Source organism: Coturnix japonica, chromosome 12 (genome assembly GCF_054131305.1).
Source record: "Coturnix japonica strain WE chromosome 12, WE-NBRP24, whole genome shotgun sequence".
In the NCBI taxonomy this organism is placed as follows: Eukaryota; Metazoa; Chordata; class Aves; order Galliformes; family Phasianidae; genus Coturnix; species Coturnix japonica.
The window spans coordinates 1,610,035-1,634,394 of record NC_140674.1 but is presented as its reverse complement, the minus strand read 5'-3'; the positions used below and the strand labels follow the sequence as shown (position 1 = coordinate 1,634,394).

Below are 24,360 nucleotides of genomic sequence, written 5' to 3'. Positions count from 1 at the left end.
CTGTACTCCAGGCCCCTCACCAACCAGGAGGTACACCAGTTTCACTGACCTTCCTGGATACATTCCAGGGCATCAATGTCTTTTAGCACAGTGAGAGGCCCGAAACTGAACAGAGTGCCCAAAGTGTGGCCTCACTAAAGTTGAGTACAGGGAGATGATCATTCCTCTGCTTCTGTTGTCTGCACTATTTCTAATAAAAGCCAGGATGTTGTTGGCCTTCTTGGCTACTTGGGCATACAAAATGATCCAAGGAATGGAATACCTTCTCTACTAGGACAGGCTTAGAGAAATGGGGCAGGCACATTAGCAGAGTCTGTTTTGACAGGACAAGAGGAAACTGTTTCAAACTAAAAGAGGGAAGATTTAGACTGGTTATAAGGAAAAAGTGTTTTATGTTAAGAGTGATAAAGTACTGGCACAGGTAGCCCAGAGATGTGGTGGATGCCCCATCCATAGAGACACTCAAGGTCAGGCTGGATGGGGCACTGAGCAACCTGACTTGATGTCCTTTAAATGCCCCTTCCAACTCAGACCATTCTATGATTCTAATACTGAAAAAGCTGTAAAGGTAATGAGTCACTAGTGACAAGTGACAGGACATGAGGAAATGGTCTCCGATTGCACTAGAAGATATTTAAATTAGATATTAGGAACAGTTCCTTCAAAGCAGATGAGATGCCAGGGAATGGTGGAATCCCTGTCTCCAGAGATATTTAAGACAAGCGTATCTGGCATTGAGGGACATGGTGTAGTGATAGGGCTTGATGGGTCAGGAGGATGGCTGGACTTGATCTTGAAAATCTTCTCCAGCCTAGATGATTCTATGATTTCCTGGGTAATGCAGAAAGAAGAGAGAAACTATTTCACTGAGCCACAGCTTCACTGGACTTCATTATATAACTTACACAGACTCACTGTATCATCAATCTAAACAGTATCCAGGAAGGTTTTAAGGTTTCAGATTCTGGAGTACATTCTCTCTGATTCGGCCAACAAATAGAATGAAAGCTCAAATGAACACCTACTGAGATCAAGCCTATGGCTGGTTGCAAAAAAAAAAACAAAACCAAAAACAAAACCAAAAAAAACAAAACAAAAAAAAAAAAAAAAACCCAAAGCTAGGGATACAATCACACTTGAAGCCACTTAATTACCAGATACAGAATTTATTGCAGCTACAATTTCATCTTTGATTTCACGCTCCTGCAAGCAGTTACAAGGCACCATGACTAGATATTGTCATAAAACCTTGTAACCTATCAGCAACAAATATTAGCAACTAAAGTAATTAACCAAAAATAACTTTCCAACTTATTTTTGTATTGCCTTCTATACAGTTTCTTTCTTCTCCAAAATTTGTGAGGAATTTCACACTTAACACAGATAAGGCTTCATTGATATAAACTCATCAGACTGGCCAGAGCTCAGGTTGGGCTATTTATGAACTATCTGAAACTGGATATTAAATATGATCAAAGCATCTTCATTGTCCTGCAAACACTATAACATTGATTATTCAAGATGCATATGGGATAAGTATGATCAAAACTATAACATAACAACCAACTGACTCAAAGTTCAATATTATGACTGAACTGACATCAGCAATCAACAGCAGTAAGCAAACAGCCATAGTAGCTGACTGATTACCTCAGTAAAAAGTGTTGCATCTGTTTCTTCTCCTGTATCACAGAATGACCTGGGTTGGAAGGGACCTCAAGGATCATGAAGTTCCAACCCCCCTGCCTGGCAGGGCCACCAAACTTCCACATTTAACTAGATCAGGTTGCCCAGAGCCCCAGCCAGCCTGGCACTGAACACCTCCAGGGACGGGACATCCACAACCTCTCTGGGCAGCCTGTGCCAGCACCTCACATCTCTCAGTAAAAAACATTGCTTCCCCAGTTATCCACCATACGATGGAAATAACTTTTTCCTGAATTTTAGATGTCTAAGCCAAGCCTGATGCCTAGATGTCTTGAATTAATTAATCAACATAAGACACAATTTGGGATGGAAGGGCAGTGGTACTTTTTTTTTTTAACTGTCTTTACCTGTGTTGCTCATATTAGCATCAGTACTCTGAATGACACCACAGCATAGAACACTTCATGAGAATCAGACTGAGATTTGACTTAAGACTTAGACTTAAGACTAAGACTTTGGCTGAAAATGGTAAAGCTGTGACCATGTACCTGGTCTGCCAGATACAAGAATCTATCTCCCCAGAAAAAATACACTCAGACACAAAGGACTTACTATGCTGTGGCCTTTCTGCTCATCTGATCAGTCACCCAAATTGCCTGCATATACAACTTTGTTATGACAAAACCTTGTAGAAAGGCCATAGCACCAAAATCCCTTCATTTCATATATATATATATATATATATATATATATATATATATATATATATATAATTTTTTTTTTCCACATTAAGGGTTAGAGCCCAGGCAACATAACATTAAGACACACAGGAAGCTAAAAAGCAAAATTGGCTTTTTTTCTAAAACAGGTCTTAATGTAGTATGCCTGTAATAATGAAAAATCAAATGAAAAGCATGCCGATTCTTGTTATTCTTCAAGTTAGACCGTGTCCTTGGATAGTATATGAAACCCCAGAAATGCAAAATACGGAACTAATAAGCAATTGCCCAGAACTTGATGATGATCACTGTGAAATAAAATCTGAGGTTTTTTAGTAGGCTTTGATGATTCTGAACATGAAATTAAGTTGAAGGTATTTTAAATTAAACCTATAATAAAAGCAGCTGCTGGAAAACATGCACAAGACAAAAACCCAAGCAAAATTATTGTTTGCTGATATAGTGAATAGATAATCTCATCATGGCAAGCCAAACGGCATACTTAACTAGATGTACAACATACAACTCCACTTGTATTAAATTACTAAATAAAATATATCCACGCCACAGTGGAAAAGTCCTGACTGAATAAACTTTGCAGTACTATCTATCTGGGAAACTGACCTCCTGTTCTCAATACTACAAGATCCTGTGGAAATTCAAGAGGGATACAAAATGCAATGCTTTCTGCAGCCTTTTGAATTGAATGAGGTTTTCATTCTTAAGTTATTTCTCTAGGTATCAAGCCCGCGTTTAACAGTGTTAGAGTTCTCTTTGTAGTTGTTGGTTGGATGGCAGCAAATGTGTAATTCATTCATTCCATGGTGTGAAAAGAAATAAAAAACAAACTCAGTTTTAAGACCTAAAGGCTGGCTGACATTAACAGCACTAAACCAGTACAAATGTAAGCTGTAAAAACACTAACAAAGAAACATTGCACTGTTTCATCCTCAGCCAAAGCAAAGCAGAAAAGTTCTGTTAGGAATCGTTTGGCTGTTTGATAACAGGGTGATGGATGCCATGGTTGACTGCACCAGCATGAGCTAGTTCTGGATTCAGCCAATTGCATTTAAAACATTCCAAGGCAGCTGAAAAAATTATTTCCAAAAACAATGTTCTTATGCATTTAACCAACAGCTGCTTTATCATCAACTGCACCTAACTAGATCTCCTGTTTATTCCTTCAATGGTGATTAAAAAATCTAATTCTTGGGAAATTGTTTCTCACTATTTAATTTCACTGTAGCATCTGCACATCTCAGAACACTCCTGACAGTGAAAACACAAATGTTTTCTTTAGCCCAGAAAAAAATTGCACATTACCATTGCTAAAATAAGGAAATATCTACCTCTCCATAAGCACCAGGAGATAGCATTATTTTTAATCTGAAACGTAGAGAGGAAAAAATAACAGCCATGAAATACGTTCATGCATTTTAGAACAAACAACTACAAAAACCAGTACACATGCTGTGGATGACTACTGGTCATGCATCGCAGAACAAACATACCCTTTTTCTGTTTTCCACAGGGACAAAATCACCAGAGATTTATGTAATGAAGTTATGAACTAAACTGTCCACAGCAGACATGGTATATAATACAGAAGCAGAGTAGAAACAATACTTATAGTATGTAAAAGTGAATGCTACATCTCTGGTAGCTATCTGCATCTTCAAAATCCCAGCTTCTTCTCTTAATTTGCCTGTGAAAGATGAGCTGGGATTGATACACCTATGCCAATTCAGGTTTTATTTGTTCCTGAGCCATGAAACATTCACATCGCTCCTTCCTTCCAGGCACCCTGACTGCTTGAAGGGCCCCTGCTGACCTCAGACTGCTCACCACAGGGCCCAGTTCCATACGTGTCATGTTATTTGAGGAAACCCTTATCTGGACAGATGAAGTGTAAAGATATACTTCATCTACACTTACATATATATATATATGGAATATGGAAATAACATACTGAGTATAAAGCAAAGCAATAAAAAGGACCAGAAATCTAAAGAATTTAGCCAATAAGGAAAGGCTAAGGAAACTGGCAGCAGTAGGCATGGAGTAATACACTCACTGTCTTCAAGTACATAAAACTGTGCTGCATGTAAGAATAACCTATTGGCCATATCAAGAAAAAAGTATACATATACACAAGAGAGAAGAAGTAACAACATGTTGTAGTGGGGATTTATGTTAGATATTGAGATAAATTTTCTTACAGTAATAGCAAAGATTTTAGAAATGTGCTTGGGGACATCACAAAACCTCCTCTTTAAAAGCAGTTTTAAAAACAAATGTCAGAAAAGGTTTAAGCATAATAATTCTTGCCTCAGGCAGGGGATTGGTATTGCCACAAGCAGAATTCTGTCTGCCAGCTCTATTACTGTAAGATAAGATTATCTGTTGAAGCTAGAAGGAGTCCAGTGAAGGGCCAGTCCTTACTCTCCTGCGTAACTAGTGGTAGGGTGAGAAGAGATGGCCTCAAGTTTCACCACCAAAGATTCAGATTGGTTATTAGGAAAAAACAGTTTTTCAGAAAGAGTGGTCAAGTGATGGAATGGGCTGCCCAGGGAGGTGGTGGAGTCACTGTTCCTGGAGCTGTTCAAGAAACGTTTAGATGTTGTACTGAGGGACGTGGTTTGGTGGAGAAATGGTGGTGGTAGGTAGATGGTTGTACTGGATGATCTTGAAGGTCTTTTCCAACCGTGGTGATTTTATGAACTGTGAACTTACTTAAAATTTTTACACTCTGATTTTGTAATAAATTATATATATTCTTGAATAATAGTATATTCAATATATTTAGAAAGCTTCTATATTTACACTGGAATACAAAACACATTCAGGTAACAATTTGTATTTGGATATTCTTAGCGCAAGATTTCAAATGTGAACTGTACCACAGCAAAATGTTTTTTTGTCATAAGAATGCAAAGTGAAGGCTCCCTAGAAAATGAGATGTATATATAAAAATGAGTTAGACAATATAACTTGGAAGCTGAAGAAACTTTTATGCATTCACAAAACATGGCATTAAAAAGGAACAGTTATATTTTGCTTTGCAAATCTCAGCATTTTTTTTCTTCAAAGAGTATTAGTTCCCTAAGTGACTCGCAGTCAGTTTAGCTGATCTTGATAGGAAATGCGTATCTTATTTAAAAGAATGAAAAGTTACTTTCACTCATAATATGAAAGTCTCCACAAATTTTAAGTAACAAAAACTTATTTAAAGAGGTAGTTCTCCCAGAGGTATAATTGTACTGTTTCCAGCAGAGGCCTACTAAAAGAGTTTATTTGTGAAAGAATAATCTTCAGTTTGAACTTTCTCACCACACTCTCCTGTCATTGCTATGCAGTGTAGGAGCTAAGACTGCTTGCCATGCCAGACATGTCTGTTGAATCAGAACTAATCTTTTGTTCCAGATATTTGCTTTGTAACTTTTTTCCATTACTAGACACTTTCAAGGAAATATACTTCTGTACTTTTGAAGCGTAGATGACTTTTAGATAAGTCACTTCCAAAATGATTCAAAATATGAAAGATTTCGTTTTAAGTAATAGTAATAGTCTCGTGCGGGTTGGAAAGGACCTTAGAGATGATCGAGTCCAACTCCCGGGATTTGAGCCTCTGTGCTGCAGAGCGGCACTTCTACCACTTGCGCCACAGGGGGGATTCGAACTCCGGGCCCTGGGGTTGCAAGGCGGCATTCCTACCACTTGTGCCACCGGGGCACACAAGTAAACCACTTGGAAACATGCAGCTTTACTTTGTCACCTCTACTGTGTGAACCATACTGTGATGAAAAAAATAGAAGGAACATCATCTAAGATAGTGCAGTACAAAATTAAAGAGTACAAAACTAGAGACCAGAGACTTACTTCTATTAAATATAAATGGCAACAGAATAGCATGATTATGACAGCAAATCCATTTCAATAAGAAAAAAAGAACATAGAAACCATCAACACTACTGATTTATGAAAACACACTAAGGAGATTGAAGAAAGACTGATTACTGTAATACTCATTCCACTTTACTTATCACGGAACAGTATCCTTTACTTACACCACAAAGAGATCAGGGTTTGTTCACTTTGTATATATAAAACCATGAAGCAGACATACAAGCACTCTGCGATGCAAAATACGGATTACCTATGGTGTCTGTAGGAAGAAGAAGCAACTAAGCATGTCAAAGTAGAACATCGTATTAAATGTGTTGCTGACATATCAGAAATGCAGCTTCATCATAAACTTTAAAAAAAAAATTAAAATTAGAACTTGATATAAATATTAATTTGCATGTGGTTTCTCCTTTCAGTGCTCTGAATTTTATTTTAAGTCTATTTAAAAAAAGACTTGGTTAGATCATGTACTGTAGGAGCAGCACCAGGGAATGTGGCAAAGCTAAAAACAGTCTTTGTGTTAGCCAAGCCACAAAGCATCTGAAGAGCCTAATTCATCACAAAAATGTCAGGACTCTGACAGCTGACTGACACATTGGTCACTGCTCGCTCCTTCCCCTCTGACAGAGGAGCTCCTTAGATATGACATGGCTGATTCTAGACAGAACAGCTCAAATACAGTGCAGTTATGTGCAACCTCAAGAAAAAGAGAACAGCTGAGAAGTCACTAAGTTGACAAAATTCCATGTGTGCTTCAAGGGAGCATTTCCACACCTTTGTCTTCCTGTCTCTTCCCCAAGGGAGACAGCAGTGCTCCCCAGGCAAAGCAAGGATGCAGCAGCACAGCCCCGGGCAGCCCCAGGGACCTGCTGTGCCCATGCTTCAGTGTGGTGGGCACTACCATCCCAACACAACCAGAAGCAAGGTCTGCCCACGGTTCAGCTCCACCAGCAACACAGGTCCTGCCCACACTCCACGCAGTGGCAGAGGACAAGCTCTTCTAGGTGACAGCCATTCTGTTTTTTGCTTTAAAACTAAGCCTCTGCTTAAATGTTTTGTCAGAGTGGGGCCACTGTACTCAGTTTCTTGCAGAACTGACTCCCATATTTTTATATCCATAATGCCTACTCAGTCTTTCTACCAAAAACATTTTTTTTTTCCATGAGTTTTGTTTATTTTTTAAGACTGAGCTCAATGAGTAAGGGTAGGGGTTAAGCTAAAGTACACTGGTGTGATTGCTGTGTATGTTGATGGTGCTACTGAAAAGAAGCTATAGAATCATAGAATGGCTTTGGTTGAAGGAGACCTTAAAGATCACTAAGCTCCAACCCCCTGCCGTGGTCTGGTTGCCACCCACTCAATGAGGCTACGTAGAACCCCATCCAGCCTAGCCTTGAGCAACTCCAGGGTTGGAGCACCCACAGATTCTCTGCGCAATTGTTTCAGCACCTTATCACCCTCTAAGTAATTAATTTTTTCCTAACAGCTTACTTATATTTCCTCTCTTTTTTTTAAAGCCATTCCCTCTTGTCCTATCACTATCAGCTCACATAAGAAGTTACTCCCCTTTCTGCTTATAAGCCCTCTTCTAGTACTGGAAGGCCACATTGAGGTCTCCCTGGAGAACCATTTTAGAACAGTATGCATCATGGGAAGCAAGACAAGGGAGCAGTACTGCATGTGATTCCTGGTGATTACTAGCTTCCCCACTGGGTGAGCTTCTCACTTGGCTGAAGGAGGAGTCCTAGCAGGAGAACCATGAGTCCATGGACTCTGCATCCTCTAAAATGTATGACACACCTCATGAAGGCAAATCTGTTTTCATCTGCCATTTTTTTCTCATGGAAATGCACCTTGGTTGTTCTGGGTCAAAGTGACTTGGGCTGGAAGGTGGCATCAGTGGATGGAACTATTAAATTCCTAATATAAATGAATCCTACTGAACCACTACCTCTGCAACTGGGCTATCTGCAACAGAAGTACTATTAGTGACAGTGATATTATGGAGAGGAGAGTTTATGGAGAGGACCTCCTCTGCATTCTGCAGACTGTGGCTCTCCCTCTCCTCTCCCCTTTCTTCTCTCTTTATTTGAAGAACAGCAAAGCAATAAAACAGTGTCACTACTGTGTTGATTCTACCATCCTGAGGATTTACCAGGGCCTCTCAGCTCTTGCTTTTGATGAAATACAATGGTAGGAGATAGAAAAGTAGGAAGTCCCTCTGATTACTCAGAGGGTTTTGATACCCAGCAGAAACACAGTGCAGAGAGTCTCAATGGGTTGTGTAAATACACCTCTGTATTTACATATCTATAATTGCAATCCAGACTGCATGATGAGGAATCGACACACTCAATGGAAAGTATAGGCAAAACAGAGAGGAAATGAAAAAGTGTCTGCAAGTGGCAGCACAGATGAGAGAGTGGCACCCTTGAGAGTTTCCAGCAGCAAAAAGGCTTTCAATTACAGCTACATGCTTCCACTTGATAATGTCTCCACTTCCCCTGCCATGCTGCTGGCAGGCTGCAGCCAGATCATCGCTCCATTGCTGTCTGCTCTCCTCCGCAGACACACTTGGCCATTTTCCCAAAGCTCTGTAGGGATGGCGATCCACTGTTGCTGATTTACTGTGTTGTTTGTTTCCCAGACGCCACCTCCTCTTGAAGTTCACATAAAAGGACAAAGGACTTCCTGGTGGCAGGTTCCCCTTTCCTTCACCCAGTCTAGAGGGAGCCAAACTTCTGAAATTCCAAACTGAGATATTAAACAACTCCATCAGCTCAGCTCAGCTCCACCCTTCTGGGCTGTCTCAGGGGCTGCATTAATTTGCTTGTACACATGCGGGCACCATGCGGGTTCCAGAAGCTGACTGGCATGACTGATGTGCTTCCCTGGTGCTGTTTTGTTAGACAGTGTTACTGAAGCACTGCATGCAGTCTGGTAACTGTTTGTAACAAATGTCTGACATGGGGCAAAACTGTCCCTTGGGCAGCAGCACAGTGCAGATGCTGACACATAATAAATATCCCCAGGTGACAAGCAATGGAGTCATTCACTTGCACTGTGGTGGAATGGAGTTGCAAAGGCTCTGCTGGACCACTATAGAGCATCTAGCATTAGGTGTTGTTGAGAGGTGATGATTTAAAGTTCATTTGTACAGGGGAAAGCTGCTCATACCTATTTTCTCTCTCTTAAGCATGCAGCGCTACTGAGGTTTACAGTATCCTTGGGAAATGTTTTATTAATTGCCATAGTGTTCATTCCGAAACCCGTATGTGCTGCTGTCCAGTGATGCTCCAGATGAAGGACGAGGAGGTGGCAGAGCTGGATGCAGCCCAAGTGATAAAGGTGCAGCCAGCATCCTCAGTCCTATTGCAGCAGATCTGGGAGCTGTAAAAACCCTGTGTTCCCTTGCCCTCATTATGCACTCACAAGGTCCACTTGCTCTTTTTCTATGATTCATTCTCCATTCCACTTATAAATCATGCTTGGCTTCATAGGAAATTTTATCTGATTAAGCAGCACTGAAAGTGAGATTCTCCTATTCACTTTCTGAAAGAGCAGACTATATGAAGGTGAAAAAGTAGCTGAAAGTCACACTAAGTACAAATAATATGGCGCTGGTTAGTTTATGCTTTCAATATGGATACATTTTTCTGTGTATGTTTAAAATTTAGAACTCAGTAAGAAAGAAGAAAAACAAGCAAGTATTTCAGAAGTGCTTCAGAATGAAAAGCCTTAGCAAAAATACTTTCCAAGTCACTCCAATTTGAACAAACAAATAAATAAATAAATAAAAATAATAGATAAATAAATAATAAAATAAATTACTTTTCTATTGAAATGTGTTGGTGAGAAATGCCCTTAAATGACCTTAACCCTTTATATTCAAAGTCTATTAGGCTTTCAGAACCAGAGGAAGGAACTTTGGTCAGACTGAGAATTATGCTGGAAAGCCACCTCTACAACTTCCCTCCTCTTCCAGCTGCTTGTAGTGATTCAAGGGGGCAACACAGCTCAAGGAGCTCAACAGGAAACACTGGCAATGGCCGCACCAAGGCAACCTGCTAAGGCTGTTATGGGAGAGAGAAATTGGGCTCCATACCACACAGCCTGTAAGGCTACACAGCTTTGAAGAGTATGACATTCTAGCAACAATTTTAAGTCTTGTTCCTCTTCTGCTATTCAAGCAAGCATACTTCCTCAGAGAGAGCTTACGCTCAGAAACTAGTTTAAATAATGCAGGAATAAAAGGGAGTAGTAATTGGAAAGAATTTACCATCCTAAGAGTTCACTCCAGACAATTAAGATGCTGTGAAGAAACAGCCATGAGGCCTTTGGCAGCAAACCAGTAAAGCACTGAGTTTCTTGTTCTCTCCTTAACCTTTCATTAAACATTCTTCAAATAAACACTGCACACATAGGCAAAACTGCAACTGCTCAGAACTTACAATGACAAGCTAATATTTATAGTCTTAATGCACAAACAAATCAGCCACATAAAAGTTTTGTTTTGTTTTGTTTTGTTTTTGTTTTTTTTTTTGCTGGCTGGCTGATTTTGTTGCTTTGGAGAAGAGATGCTATGATTGTAGAGGACTTTGACATAAATATTCCCTCTTGCCTCCCAAAACATTTATCCCCTAAAGACCATCTTTCTACAGAACTGTATATTTGCTGTCATTTGAAGATGTCTGGAAATAGATTAAGGTGCAATTCCAAGAGTTGAACAGATTCTCTATTCACTCCTTTTTATGGATGACAGAAAAGACAAACTCATCAAAGTTCAAATATAAGATGCCCTGTTCCTTTTCCATAGCACAGTGGATCACAGTCATCACTGAGCCATATCATCGATCCTGTAGCCTTTAAGCTCATTAAACAGACTATTAAGAGTGAAGACTTCAACAAACTTGTAATGGCAATATAAAATCATATGGACTGCAAACTAGAGCAGTTCTGAAACTGACATGTCTGTGAAAACAGAGGTGGCCCCCCAGGCCAAACACATCCTGTTCCATATGACCAAGTTCAGTTCTGCCTCACATGTGAACAGATCTACAGCCATCACACATCAAGTAGGAATTTCAACATTATGCTGAGGCTGAGAAAAAAACCAAGCAACACCTTTCAGCTGCAAAGTTCAAGGTGAATTTTCCTGCCACATGAATAGCATCAGAAGAAGTAACTTGTCAACCAGAAATCAGTCAGCTGCTGCTTTGGTTACTATGTAAAACCTGGAGCTGCTGTTGGTAGTTGTTTACTAACAAAGCTCTTGAAAAGGTGGTCTACAGCATTCCCAGTGCACTTACAGGCATCTTCACCATGATCAACAGCTGTACTCCTGAGTGAATCTGGTACAGTAAGGGCAGCCCTACAAACAGGCTCCCTGGGCAAAAACAGTTCCATGGAGGTTTGCCCTTTCCAGAAGCTGGAAGGACCCAAATAGCTTTTCCCAACATGTTCTTTACATGTTCTAGAGGGACCTTATCTCACTCTACAGTATGTAGGGGGCTGGATTGGCTAGGACGATCTCAACTGATGGATCCCCTAGTACTGACCAACCAAGTGGCTTCTGCCAAATGCTTCTCCCAGTGCTTAAATGTTCCACCACCCATTGTTTTCAACATAGATTTCAACAACCCATTATATCGTTCAATTTTACCAGAAGTTGGTGCATGGTAGGGGATATGATAAATCCAATCAATGCCATGACCTCTGGCCAAGCTATTTACAAGGGAATTTTTGAAATGTGTCCCATTATCAGACTCAGTTTTTTCTGGGGTGCCGTGTTGCCACAGGACTTGTTTCTCAAGACCCAATATGGTGTTTCAGGCGGTAGCATAGGGTGCTGCGTATGTTTCAAGCCACTCAGTGGTTGCCTCCACCATGGTAAGCACATAACACCTACCACTGCGAGATCATGGCAAGGTGATATAATCAACCTATAGCAGCTGGGCTGGGCTGGGCAAGCTCCAAAGGTAGATAACCATTCTGCTCGTTCTTCCCATCTTCTCTGCTTATCTACTGCCAGCAGAGTGAAGCCTTGCACTCACCAAACTGTAAAAATGAACCACTTTCAGGCAAGTTCTTGGTTCTCAATGTCCCTAATAAAGCTGTAACATTTTCCACCCTCCCTTTGCATTCCAAAACCCCATGTTTTTCAAGCTTCCTCCAAAGTTATTCCCACAGTGTCTATTTAAAAATACTTTGAGTTCAAGATGGTTTTTTCAAGACCGAACTAGAGTATGTTACAAAGCAAGCATCTTTTATATTATCAAGCATTTGGCAGGTAGGTAAGCTCTTACAAACACTGAATCCACAGTCTAAAATGTTCCGGAGAAAAAAGGAATTGACTTGAAGTAATAAGAGATGGGAGAATTAGCACACATCCTTGGAGATATAAGATGACAAAGTTAAGTCCACAAGTTGCTTCTAAAAGAAAGACTACATTTGTGCAACATTTCAACTGTGAAACAACAAGCAGGGACATGAAGCTCGATCCAGTTCACAACAGGTTAGTAGGCTAATGCTCAATTGACTTCATAAAAATAGGACTAGAAATTATTCTTTAAAAAAAAATATCACTTTTTAACAATCAATGCCATGAAAGCTTCTTTGAATTCCAGTGTTTTGGTGGTTTTTCTTTAATCCAAAGAAAGGTACTGCTGTTATATACTTTTCCCCTCCAAAATTGAAACTGTACTAAGTACGAAATTAGTGAAAAGCTGATGTAACAGATCTTAAAACATGCCAACAATTTAGGAACATTTACTGTTCAAACCAACACACACTTCACTGGCAACTAAATAGTTAAAGAAAAAAGGGAAAAAAGCCTTAAAAGACTCAAGAGAATTAGATGTTGCTAAAACAATTTTATGGTCCTTTCCACTTCACTGGAGGTAGTTTGTATGGTTGACTGGAAGCTATTCAGTGCTGTCAAACATCTAACACTCCCACAGATAGATGCCTTACAATGAATAACAAGCAGTCCAGCAGCCAATATGCTAGAGCTGCATTTTTTACCAGGGTCTAGACCCCAACCCCGCAACACCCCAACTTCATTGTTTGATGCCTTGTTAATTTTTAAGACCAAAAATTAACCACAACAAACAAAAAGATTTGGAATCTTGGCACAGAAAGTGCCAAGATTCCAAATAACCACAACTGCATTTAATACAATGCAATACAGAAATTCAGGCCCACAAGAAAATCTGTGTATCTGATTTTCCTTTTTTAGCTTACATTGCTTCTGTAAAAGAAAATAACATTCCACTTCAGTAGGTGATTTGTACAGTTTCGGGAGGCTTGCAACAGAAGCAGAGAATAGAAGGAAGAAAAGTAGAAACAGTCAATAAGAATGTACACAACTGTTGCTGAAACATTAAGCACATCAGCTGTCATCCTAAGTACCATTTTTTCCATATTATCCCAACCGCTGATTTTGCTTCAAGCAAAATCTTGGACTCATACTATGCTTATATTCTAGATCTTTCAGCTGCAATAATGGTGAAGTACTGACACCAAAATCGTATTCCAAGCAAGACACAGACTGCTCAGTGAAAATACGACTCTTACCTTGGTAACATATATGATTATGACTGATTATGGCTTCAGTAGGACTTCAGTTCTGTAGCTCATGTCCTGCCATGTCACACAGGGCACATACACTGTGACCTTAGGCACACTTTTCCATGCTTGCTGCTTTGGGACTGAAAATGAGCATCTTTCTGTCCATTCATCTTACATGGGTCAGACCATAAAAATTACTTTCCCTAATCTTTCTATACATTGCTGAATTTGTAACAGAAGAGTTGTGGGAACCTTTCCATTCTACTTCTCAATTTTTTTTCCCATTCAGAAAGTTCTGGTCCAAGTCCAGTGCAGTCAAACAGGCATTTCAGGATATATTGAAAATATTGTTCCATTGGCAGATGCCTCTTTCCCCCCTTAAACAGAAACTAACAAGTATCTATACGGCTTGTTCATTCAGGATTAGAGGAGTACACTCTTACAATTTTCAGTTAGTTAAGAAAACATGCCGAGTTGCACCATATGTTAAGAATACTGAAAGTCTACTTAAGCTTTCTGGAAAAAGGAAGTACTGTTGGAAACAAGCAAACAAAAAAAAAAATCATTTCTAGTTCCATCTTTATGACTGCCTTGTTTAGTATTAAAAATCAAAACACTAATAATGATGTAATATAGACAGTTAGAGGAATCCATTTAAAAATGGCTCGAAGGAGGCAAGTATAGGCAACAGAAATGCAGACAGAAGAGTGATGTGGATATTTTTCATGACTACAAGCTTCCTGCTTTGCAATAGGAATAAAATTTTTAAAACCACTGATGGGAGACTAATGAACCAACTGAGACCAACTGTCAAACTCTATTTTTAACGACTCTAAATTCTAACTGGTACTCTATGTACAGATTCTTTTCAACTCCTAATCGTGTCTCTAACTGCAAATCATAGATGAATGTAAAAGAAGCAGTTGAGCATCACCATCACCATCAAGGACAACATTACCTTTTACAGATCATGTTTTCAACTTCTCATACCTTCCTTGAATTTTTTCTAAGGCGTGGAACTAAAAAAAGCACCACACAAACGAACTGCTAGAAAGACATTACATCAACTCTTTCATTTCAGCATTAAACTAGTCACCTCTAAAAACAACCTGTATTTAGTGGATCTCATCTCAGTACCGCCCATCTTTCTCCTTGATATCTTCACAGCCTGTGGAAAGACTGCCATTGATTTCTTTGGATTTTGGCGAGATTTTCCCTCACAATAATTAACTTCATTCTCCCTGATGCTCTCAAAATTCTTAGCAACATGTATCTTAAATATGTATCTTCTTAGGTTTTTCCTGACTCTATCTGTTTCTTTTCCCAAAGCTTATTCTCAAATTTTTGACACATTAATTGATAAGCTTGCTTCCAAGAGCCTATTTGGCTCAAGGCACAGATATTTCTGCTCTCTCCTAATTCCCAGTCTCTGCTGATATTCAAAGTATTACCACCTCCATCAAACATTTCATTAGCTTTTCCTTTTTTTTATTCCTGGAGTCCAAAAACAGCATCAACCAACACCCCCAGGTCCCTTTCCTCTTCACAGTCATCCAGACACTCAAACCCAAGCCTGTAGCGCTGCATGGGGTTATTGCGGCCAAAGTGCAGGACCCGGCACTTGGCTTTGTTGAACCTCATCCCATTCATCCCTGGGGTACACCATTTGTAACAGGTTGCCAGCTGGACCTAACTTCATTAACCACTACTCACTGAGCACGGCCATCTAGCCAGTTCCTTACCCAAAGGAGAGAATACTTGTCCAGGCCATGGGCAGCCAGTTTCCCCAGGAGAATACTGTGAGAGACCATGTCAAAGGCTTCACTGAAGTCTAGGTAGACTACATCAACAGGCTTTCCCTCATCTACCAGTTTGATCACCCAGTCATAAAAGGTAATGAGGTTGATCAAGCAGGACCTGCCATTCATAGAATCACAGAATCATACAATTACTCATTACTTATTTACACTTGGAAAAAGAAATAAAAAATAAGAATTAAAAAGCAGAAAAGGTGCAAAAATACAATTTGGTCTACAGCAATATAGTAGACTGAGTGCATGAGAAAACAACACTTATTTTTAAAACATAAAAACACAAAATGTATGGAAAAAGTCTCAAAAATGGTAAGGAAGCGTGAACAAAGTTGGCCTCCCTATCTGGCTCCAAGAAGCAGTCAGGACTCCTACCAACATGAAAGACAATTAGATTTCAGCAGACAATCCAGAAAGTAATGATTGTGATTGCTGATGCTGCAGACCATGGCTGGCCCACATTCAGTTAAAAAAGCTGAATGCAAACCAGTATCATTGAACAAACGGCTTGGAACATTCTAGAGGAATCTGAGGGGAGGTTAATAATATCTTAAGGTGACCTTTCACCTTTGCTATCCCAGCAAATGAGGCAATTCTCTTGGCTGTAATGGAAGAGATCAGCAGAAGTTAGTCTCTTGTAATTATGCACTCTCCCTAAAAAGAGGGTTCTTTAATATATAATTTTATAATAATTGTCTTAACCTCATTTGAGGAAAGTACACTAAGCACTCTATTGGTTTCCTTCACTCCTTACTCTCATTTGAGGGAGACAATTTAACTTCTTATTCTTCATTATCATCCATGTAGGCAGCAAGCTCAAAAATGAACTCTAATTTTTAGCTGTGTTACCTATTAAAAAAATGTAAAATGTTTCCCAAAAGGGCAGGTGCATTAATTAAGGCTGCCTCAGGAAAAACAGAAATTACTAGGAGTGCTCTGCTTCCCTGAATGAATTTTCCATAGATTATTTATAATTGAATGAAACCAATTACAGCATTTGTAATGGAAATTATACATACATTAAACATTTCCATTTTTGCAGAAGCTGAACTGCACACACAGGGAAAGGTCTCTACGCTTATGTGAAAGGAAAGAGAAGTCATCTTTTTCTGAAAAATAAAGTACAAAAACATCTTAAAGTAATCCAAAAGAGTACTATCATAAAACTGAGAACTGGTGCCCAGATTCCAAGAAGCCATCTCACAGAAAGAAAGACTGAATCTGGAGACTGAACTCCTTTCTGTTTCTTCAGAGAAGAAAATACAACTTAATTAGGCTGGATTTTCTAAAAAAACGTTATCCTCTGTAACTAATCAGTAAAGTTTGAAATCAATATCAGACAAAACACTTGCTCAAATAACGCTCTGTCTTCAAGTCACAATCTTACCCTGCAGAAATCCAATCTCTGAAAAAAACTGAAGACTGAGAATAACACTGGTAGTTCTCTCTCTTTGTCAAACAGAAAGCATCCTTTGCTGCCCTACAGAGCCGTCCCTAAAACAACACACAGAACTTTGGGAGAAAGATCGAATGCAGTTTCAAACAACACCTTTGACTGAATGCACTCTGAATGGAAGAAAGAAAATGTTTCAGAGTTAGTGCAAGGGAACTGAGAAAGACCAAAGTCAAATAAAACGACCCATCAAAGAAAACTCAATGACAATTCAGAGTAAAGCAGCAGCTTTGAAATCAGCTAGAAGCAATACACTCACTGACTTCATCTGTAATTATAAGGTATCACCTGGATTACGTATGCATTTTACTCCATCAGCTAAACAAGAGAATATGAAGAGGCTTACAAATGCCATGTGGAATTACAATTTAGCATTCTGTAGCATGTTGCATGTATTGCAAGAAATATTTGTCAGATCATTTTTGCTTCCAGAAGTCAGGAAGCTTCAGTTTATTCCTAATTGCTACTGCATAATCAACAATGAAGTAGTGCAACAATTTAAGAGGTATCTATCTATACTCAGATGAAACTTGTATGTATTAATTAAGAATATATTTTCATTTTCCTATACGTGCATATAAATAATCTGATAGGGAAAATGAGAGCAGATGTAAGAATATTGTTCATTATGCGTTCTAGACTTATGTTTTATGTTATAATTTATGCTTAATGTTATACATTACGATGCTACCAATAAGGCATCAGCAGGAGCAAGATCCATTCTACAACACATGTATGCTTCAAGGTCAATAGTGTAGTAGCCAAGAAAGTATACAAATCTTTTCTTAGCATTTCATGTTTATCCTTGTTTATCAAGCTAGCAGATATGACTGTCATGGATGTAATTATGGATGCTTACAAAGCAGAACCTCAGGCAATGTGAATTAAGATCATTTCAAATATATGGTGAAAATTCTATCAGATTACTAAAAGTGGGGGGTATTTACTTATTTTTTTACACCCTTTACTTATATACACTATGTTTCCAATCACTCTTCTAAACTGAAGGGAGCTGTGGCACTAGGTATCTTGGAAGGTTAAAAATGCAGCGATTTTCTCCTGGAGAAACCCTTACAATATCTTTTTTGCACAGAATCTTTCAGCTTTTTTTCTCTTACATAATGGATGACCCAAGTTCAGCCTAGGAATTAAATTTTAGATCTGAGCATTTCTCTGAAATTTGTCCTATGCAAAAATTCCTTCCCTAAGAAAGAAAGATTTACATGTATTTGTATTTTTAAATTAGGCTTTCTCCTCCTTAAGGCCACACTACTGCATTTTGACAGCCGTGTTAAACTTCACAGGGATGTCATCAGATACATCAGTACTCATTTTAATAATTTCCATTCTAATTTTCAACACCTAGAGAGAATATCAGTCAGATGATGCTATTATTTATGCGAATTCTGCTATTCTAGTTATGTCCTCCTTAATCTCCCACTAAAAATGGATGGAATTATTTTAGTGCATTTTGTTCCTCTGCTAATGTAAATGTTGTCAAATAAGTGTCTTTTCAATTGCTTTTTCCATCTTTCATTGGGAGAGGTTACTCACTGTAGACCTCTACTACCTTCCTGATGTCTCAATCATCAGCACAAAAATGAAGTGACTGTTATATTACGAAGAAATTAATTTATTTGCATTTATTTAGAAACATACTGTTTAAACCCTCTACATTATTGCCTATGGAAGGCCTCCATACCGTACAAATACTTACATGCTAGGGGAACACTGTTTCTAGAATTCCAGGATCAAATACATCAAATAATATTCTCACAGACTGCTAACAAAGATCTGGTTGAAAACCAAAAGCTGATTTACAGAAAACAAACGTACAAATAATGAAATTTATAGATGGGCGTAGAGAGTGATCAGTGAGTACTTACTGTAGCAGAAAGCTGTGGTCCATTCAACTGTGCGTGCAGGATGGCTTCATTGATGGAGTTCCAGATTCCCGTCAGTACCATTTCCAGATCATGCGAGGAAGCCATTTCATTAGTCAGATATTCCAGAGCAGAGATATACTCCCTCCATTGCATATCCAGTTCTGACACGCTGGCCAAACAGCCCCTCATCACATTCAGACAGTATCCAACACAGGGTCTGATTAGCGTCAGGCCCTGGCAATGTGGGCAGTACTGCATCCTCACCAGAGCTCTACTGCACTCCTTGGTGAGAGCAGTGTGTTCAGTATTATTTATCACTTCAGTGCCCAGACTGAGGGCCCGGCTGAGCATCCTACTTGCCCAAAGAGATTTCAACAGCTCTGTAACCATGTTTTTAGAATAGCGTCCAAAAGGATTTATGTCTTGTCTTGTAAGCCGAAGACACTCAGTATAGTCCTCTGACAAATCTGTAATTCCTGGATTTATTAGCCGACTATACACCAGAGGAAAAAGACTGTCAAAAAAACGTAATACTGCATTTTCCACTGTAGTCTCCGCACCAAGGATGTAGAGGGACATGTCTGTAAAAAGTTCCTTAACTGGCTCTGCTGCTTCTTTTGCCATAGGCCTGTAAGCTGTCTCAAATAGAGATCTTGTGCGGTTTTCAGCTAAGCGCAGGAAGGACTCAAAGGCCTCTAAAAAAAGGGGGGCAGGAGAGAGAGAAAGAAATATGTTAGATGTTAACAGCAAGCAGCTTACATCTCATTCACAGGACTAATAATATCCTGAGCAGGGACTCCAATGGGTATACAAAGTCTGCAGCATGAATACACTAATAGTTAATACAGCTTTCATCAGTAAAATGATAAAAAAGATAGGAAAATATTACATGTGCTTAAGAAAGAAATGTCTTAACATACATGTATTTTCTTAAGAAAGATTACTGTATTCTCATTCGTTAGCCCCTGGCTCAAACTCTTGTGGTTACTGCTAGATCTTCACAGACTCCAGTGGACACAGGACAGATGTATCTAGATGGCTTTTTAACTAACAATGCATTTGGGCAACACAACTAGACACATTACCAAAACACTCTTTACAACAAGCACTGTTGGTTTCAAGTACTCAGGGAGGATTACAACATTTTCAATGTCTTGAATATGTCTTATGAAACTGTACAACAGAATGCTTCGAACAGGCAGAATTATAGAAGCGATGCAACTGCTGAACTGTGACAGGAATACCTGGTAACAGGGGGGGGGTCCATAATACACCCATCACACAATTACTGCTGCACAGGATCATATAAATAATTATACGATATCAGAATTTAATAAAATATAGGGCAAAAATTCATTTTTAATCTTCCTGTAAACCCATAATAAAGATGCACTGGCGCCTGTAAGAAGTCTGAGAATAACACGTACATTTCATCAGTGCTCAGAATCGTTGATCCTCATTCATCATCCGTACTTCTCAACTGCAGCTACTTGAAATGATCTAATAATTTAAGTTTGTGAATGCAGTATCTTGATAACATAATGACAGCCTAACGTTTTGCTAGCTTTTCATTCCAGATGATCTACTGCTATGAAATAATACTGCACCAAAAATGGGGAATATTGTAAAGGCAATTGTGTTGTATGCAGTCTTGTCTAGACTTGTAAAAAAGACATATGTGCGCACATTTGGATAGCTGATATGCAGAGTGAATACATGCTAGAATGAAGGACTAGACAAAGTTAATGTACAAAGGACAACTTCAGATAAAGCTGCTGGTCAGCAACTCAATGAAAGCTTGAGACAGATGAATGTAAACACAAGCTGAAGCTTTTCTTACATAGTTCTGTAAGAGAATGGCTGAGATGCTCTTCCTGCAAAGAACAAATCAGGGATAAAGGCAAGATATTGTGTGAAGAAATTCTCTCACTGTTAACAGCAGCTTGGCCTGAGCTTCAGCCAGGGGTGAGGCCGAACTTGACATCAAGTCCTCTATGAACAAAGAATGAGATGAAATCTTAACTTCAGGAAATCAGTATTTCACTTAACTACACCATTTTTGAATGCTCTAAAAAAAATAAAAAATAATTTAAAAAAAAAAGATTTAAGAAATACCATAGTTAAGGCATTTCAAATTGCTCAACATAACTATTATACACTGACTGAGGTGCTAGAATTTGTAGACCATAGAATCAATTCCCTAGATTATTTTTTGATAACACAGAACACAGTAATCTGAACTATTCCCATTGCTTTCTTTGGAAACTGTACAACAAAAAGCCTCTGACATAAATCATGCTCACACTTTCCTGAATTGCAAGCAGTTCCTGCTAAGGGAGGAGACCGATCACTTTCTGCCTCTTGAGGACTGGCCAGATAATGGGTTTTCAGTCTAATCCTACCCTGCATTCAGATGAACATCACCATATGATTCAGAGCAATGTAATACAAACTGATCTTACCCAAAGATCAGCTCAGCAAAGGAGCTGACACAATACTGTAAGATCAGCACACACTGGCCAAGTTTTGTAGAAGAGCCTGCTCACTGCATTCCTATTTTACATCTCTCTGGACAACTAGCTTGTTTGCTATAAGGAGCATTACAATCCTTTCAACACAAAGACCAATTTAACCAGACAGATACTACAAGATATCTCACTGTACATTAAATCATTGGTATTTTATACACATGAGCTGTTTCCTTCAGCCTGAGGATCACTTCAGCACTCTCACTGATGCTAAGCCACCAACACTCCAGAAGAATTTCAAGAAATCAAATGCTTTTCCACTCAAAAAGAAAGAAGCTTCTTCTCAGGCAGAGACACGTCTTGGCAAGCTTCAGAACAAAGCAGATTTTTACAGCTGTGTTAAAAAAATAAAATAAAAAAAATCTTAACTTTGTCCATGATGGAAACACTGGCACAGTTTACTACCTAAACTGTAGTAGTCAGCTGTGTGCCACTGTACCACTGGATTTTTTTTCACCCAAATTCATCTACTTTTGTTTGTAGGGAAAATCTAACCACCATTTTTATTCATCACATTGAAAACACAATGGAAACCTTAACAGCATGAAAACAACGCCATAGGAGCTTCCTCCTTCACTTCATTCCTTGCAGACAAGCAGCCAACCATTAGGTTATAGAAGCAAGGACTCTCTCCAATGATGCCAGTAGATTCTTACACACTCTTGCCTTCCACCCCTGTAAATTCTGCAACTATCACCCTCCTTATCAAAATAAGTGGAACACTTATTAATCAATTTCCAAGTATTCTCAGTTTCCTGAGAAATAACAGCCCCCAGTGAAAGATGAGTCACTGTACCTCTCAACAAAACAGATTTCAGGAACTTCCTAGATTGTAGACTAGAAACCACTTAGCCCTTTCAAACGTCCCTTGGCTGTCAACATTCTGCATGCAACTTAAATGGACAGGTATGAAAATAAAATAGTGAAGACCGTTGTTTATTTTTCACTGAGCAAGAGAAACTATAATGGCACATACCTCTATTCCTCCTGCGAAAAGAGCCAGAGCAGTGAGTGCATGGTACAAAAACATTTCCACTGGTTGTAGGTACACTGCAAACATCTGTAAGGTACCATATGCTTCCACTGACTATTTGTCAATGACAAATCCAACAATCATCTTGACTTTTTCTTGTTGTAAGGCATTAAAGTATGTTAGAGAATCAAATTGCTGGGTCAGCTGGATGTTCTTAGATCTTTCCTCAGAAATAATGCAGCTTCAAGCAGTTGAAGCTGTTGAGAAGGAGAGTCTACCCTTGCATCCTGTTTTATAAATGATAATTTATGTACTTTCTATGGTACTTTGTACATTTCCTAGATCTCAAAAGTCTAAGTAACAGGGTGCTCCTCTGTGAAGCTTCAGCACGCTCAAAGAAGAAAATATTTGGACACCTTTAGCAATGGTCGAGAAACCAAAAGTAGAAGCCAGCACAGAAATAACATCTGTATACAATTTAGGTTTGTGTGTGACCGTAAAAAAAGACTGACAAATTGAAGTTGCTCCATTATTTCTTGGGTCTCTTAGGACCACACTAAGAGGTCCTTTCCCTTCAACATCTTCCACCTAGTACCAAGTTACAAAATACATGAAAGCTAGATTTGTTGAAAATGTCTTTCTTTTAATGCTTTCAAGTCTTTTAAATCTTCTATGTCTTTACAGTTTGCTAAAACGCAGGTCAAGACAAACATATTTTGCAGCAGTAAGAATGAAGTAAAAATTATTTGAAATTTGATGCAGAGTTCTACATACAAAACAAGAAGTCCCACTTGTACAAATCTTTGTAACAGACATAATAAAATTTGGAGTTCAACATCCATGGATAATCAATAACATCTAAACGTTTATGTATGTGAACAAAAATAACGAAGATTGCTCATGTAGTATCAATAAATTGCATAAGCAAGTGTCACAGGTTAAGCAAAAATCTACCTGCGCCCGTGACAGGGGGGCAGCTGGCCCAAAAAGGAAAAGGGAAAAACGGAAAGGGAAAACAGCGGCAATGATCTAAGGAGGCACACTTATTTACTAAATACTATATCAAAATACAGGATAACACAATATAATGCAAATTAATTGAAAGTAAGGCTGATGAATCAAGCAAAATAGGAAAGAGAGAATATGTCCCAAAACTGAGAGGCCTACTGTAAACTCTAGGTGAAACAGCTGGAAGGCTCCCACACACTCCAAAGATTCAAGAGAGCCAATCCAGCCCCGAAGTGAGATTATATATTGTCCTGGTCCCATGACTTATCCCTGACTATGATGTTCTCTGGGAGATGTAGTCTTCTTCTGTGAGCTGCGCATTCAGTAAAATTATCCATGCTTTACATGATGTTATGATGTGGAATACTGATAGCAAAATTAAAAACCATGACATTCCACCCCTTATTCTACATCATTACATTATGCTTAATATACACACCATAAGCTGTGCCATCATATAGGAAGCAATCGCATCTCCCGACTTCTGTCCCTAACCATGAAACACACTTCTTTTCCTGAATCAAACATTCCTAGATCACTTTCTTCTCTTCTGTGAACTTAACCTGCTTCTTTACAATGCAATCTTGCACAAGGAGCAAGATGAAAGAACCAAAAATCTTAAGTTGTTCAAGACAGTGCAGGAGGAATACGATCTACTCTGTTTTAAGAGTCTTTTCATTCTTCTGGGTATATTCTCATTAACTGAAAAGCAACCAGATAGAAGTCTCTAGGGAGGATTTTCTCAGCCCTCTGACTGTAGAGGAAAATTACTGAGTTTGTTTCAGAAGGTCATGAACTGTTTCATGATTTCCAGCTGAATTAGTGAGGTGGTCTGTCATGACTCACTTCTACAAATATAA

General features: G+C 38.9%; 1 protein-coding gene across 12 annotated transcripts in view; it reads right to left on the bottom strand.

Annotated features, from left to right (window-relative positions):
• Positions 1-24,360, bottom strand: part of LOC107317829 (glypican-5-like) — a 364,600-nt gene that overhangs the window by 268,391 nt on the left and 71,849 nt on the right. For all 12 annotated transcript variants that reach the window (XM_085512501.1, XM_085512502.1, XM_085512504.1 and 9 more), the window contains one exon: positions 18,992-19,686. In XM_085512501.1, coding sequence (XP_085368627.1) covers positions 18,992-19,686 — 695 coding nt within the window. The remainder of the gene's footprint in view (positions 1-18,991; positions 19,687-24,360) is intronic.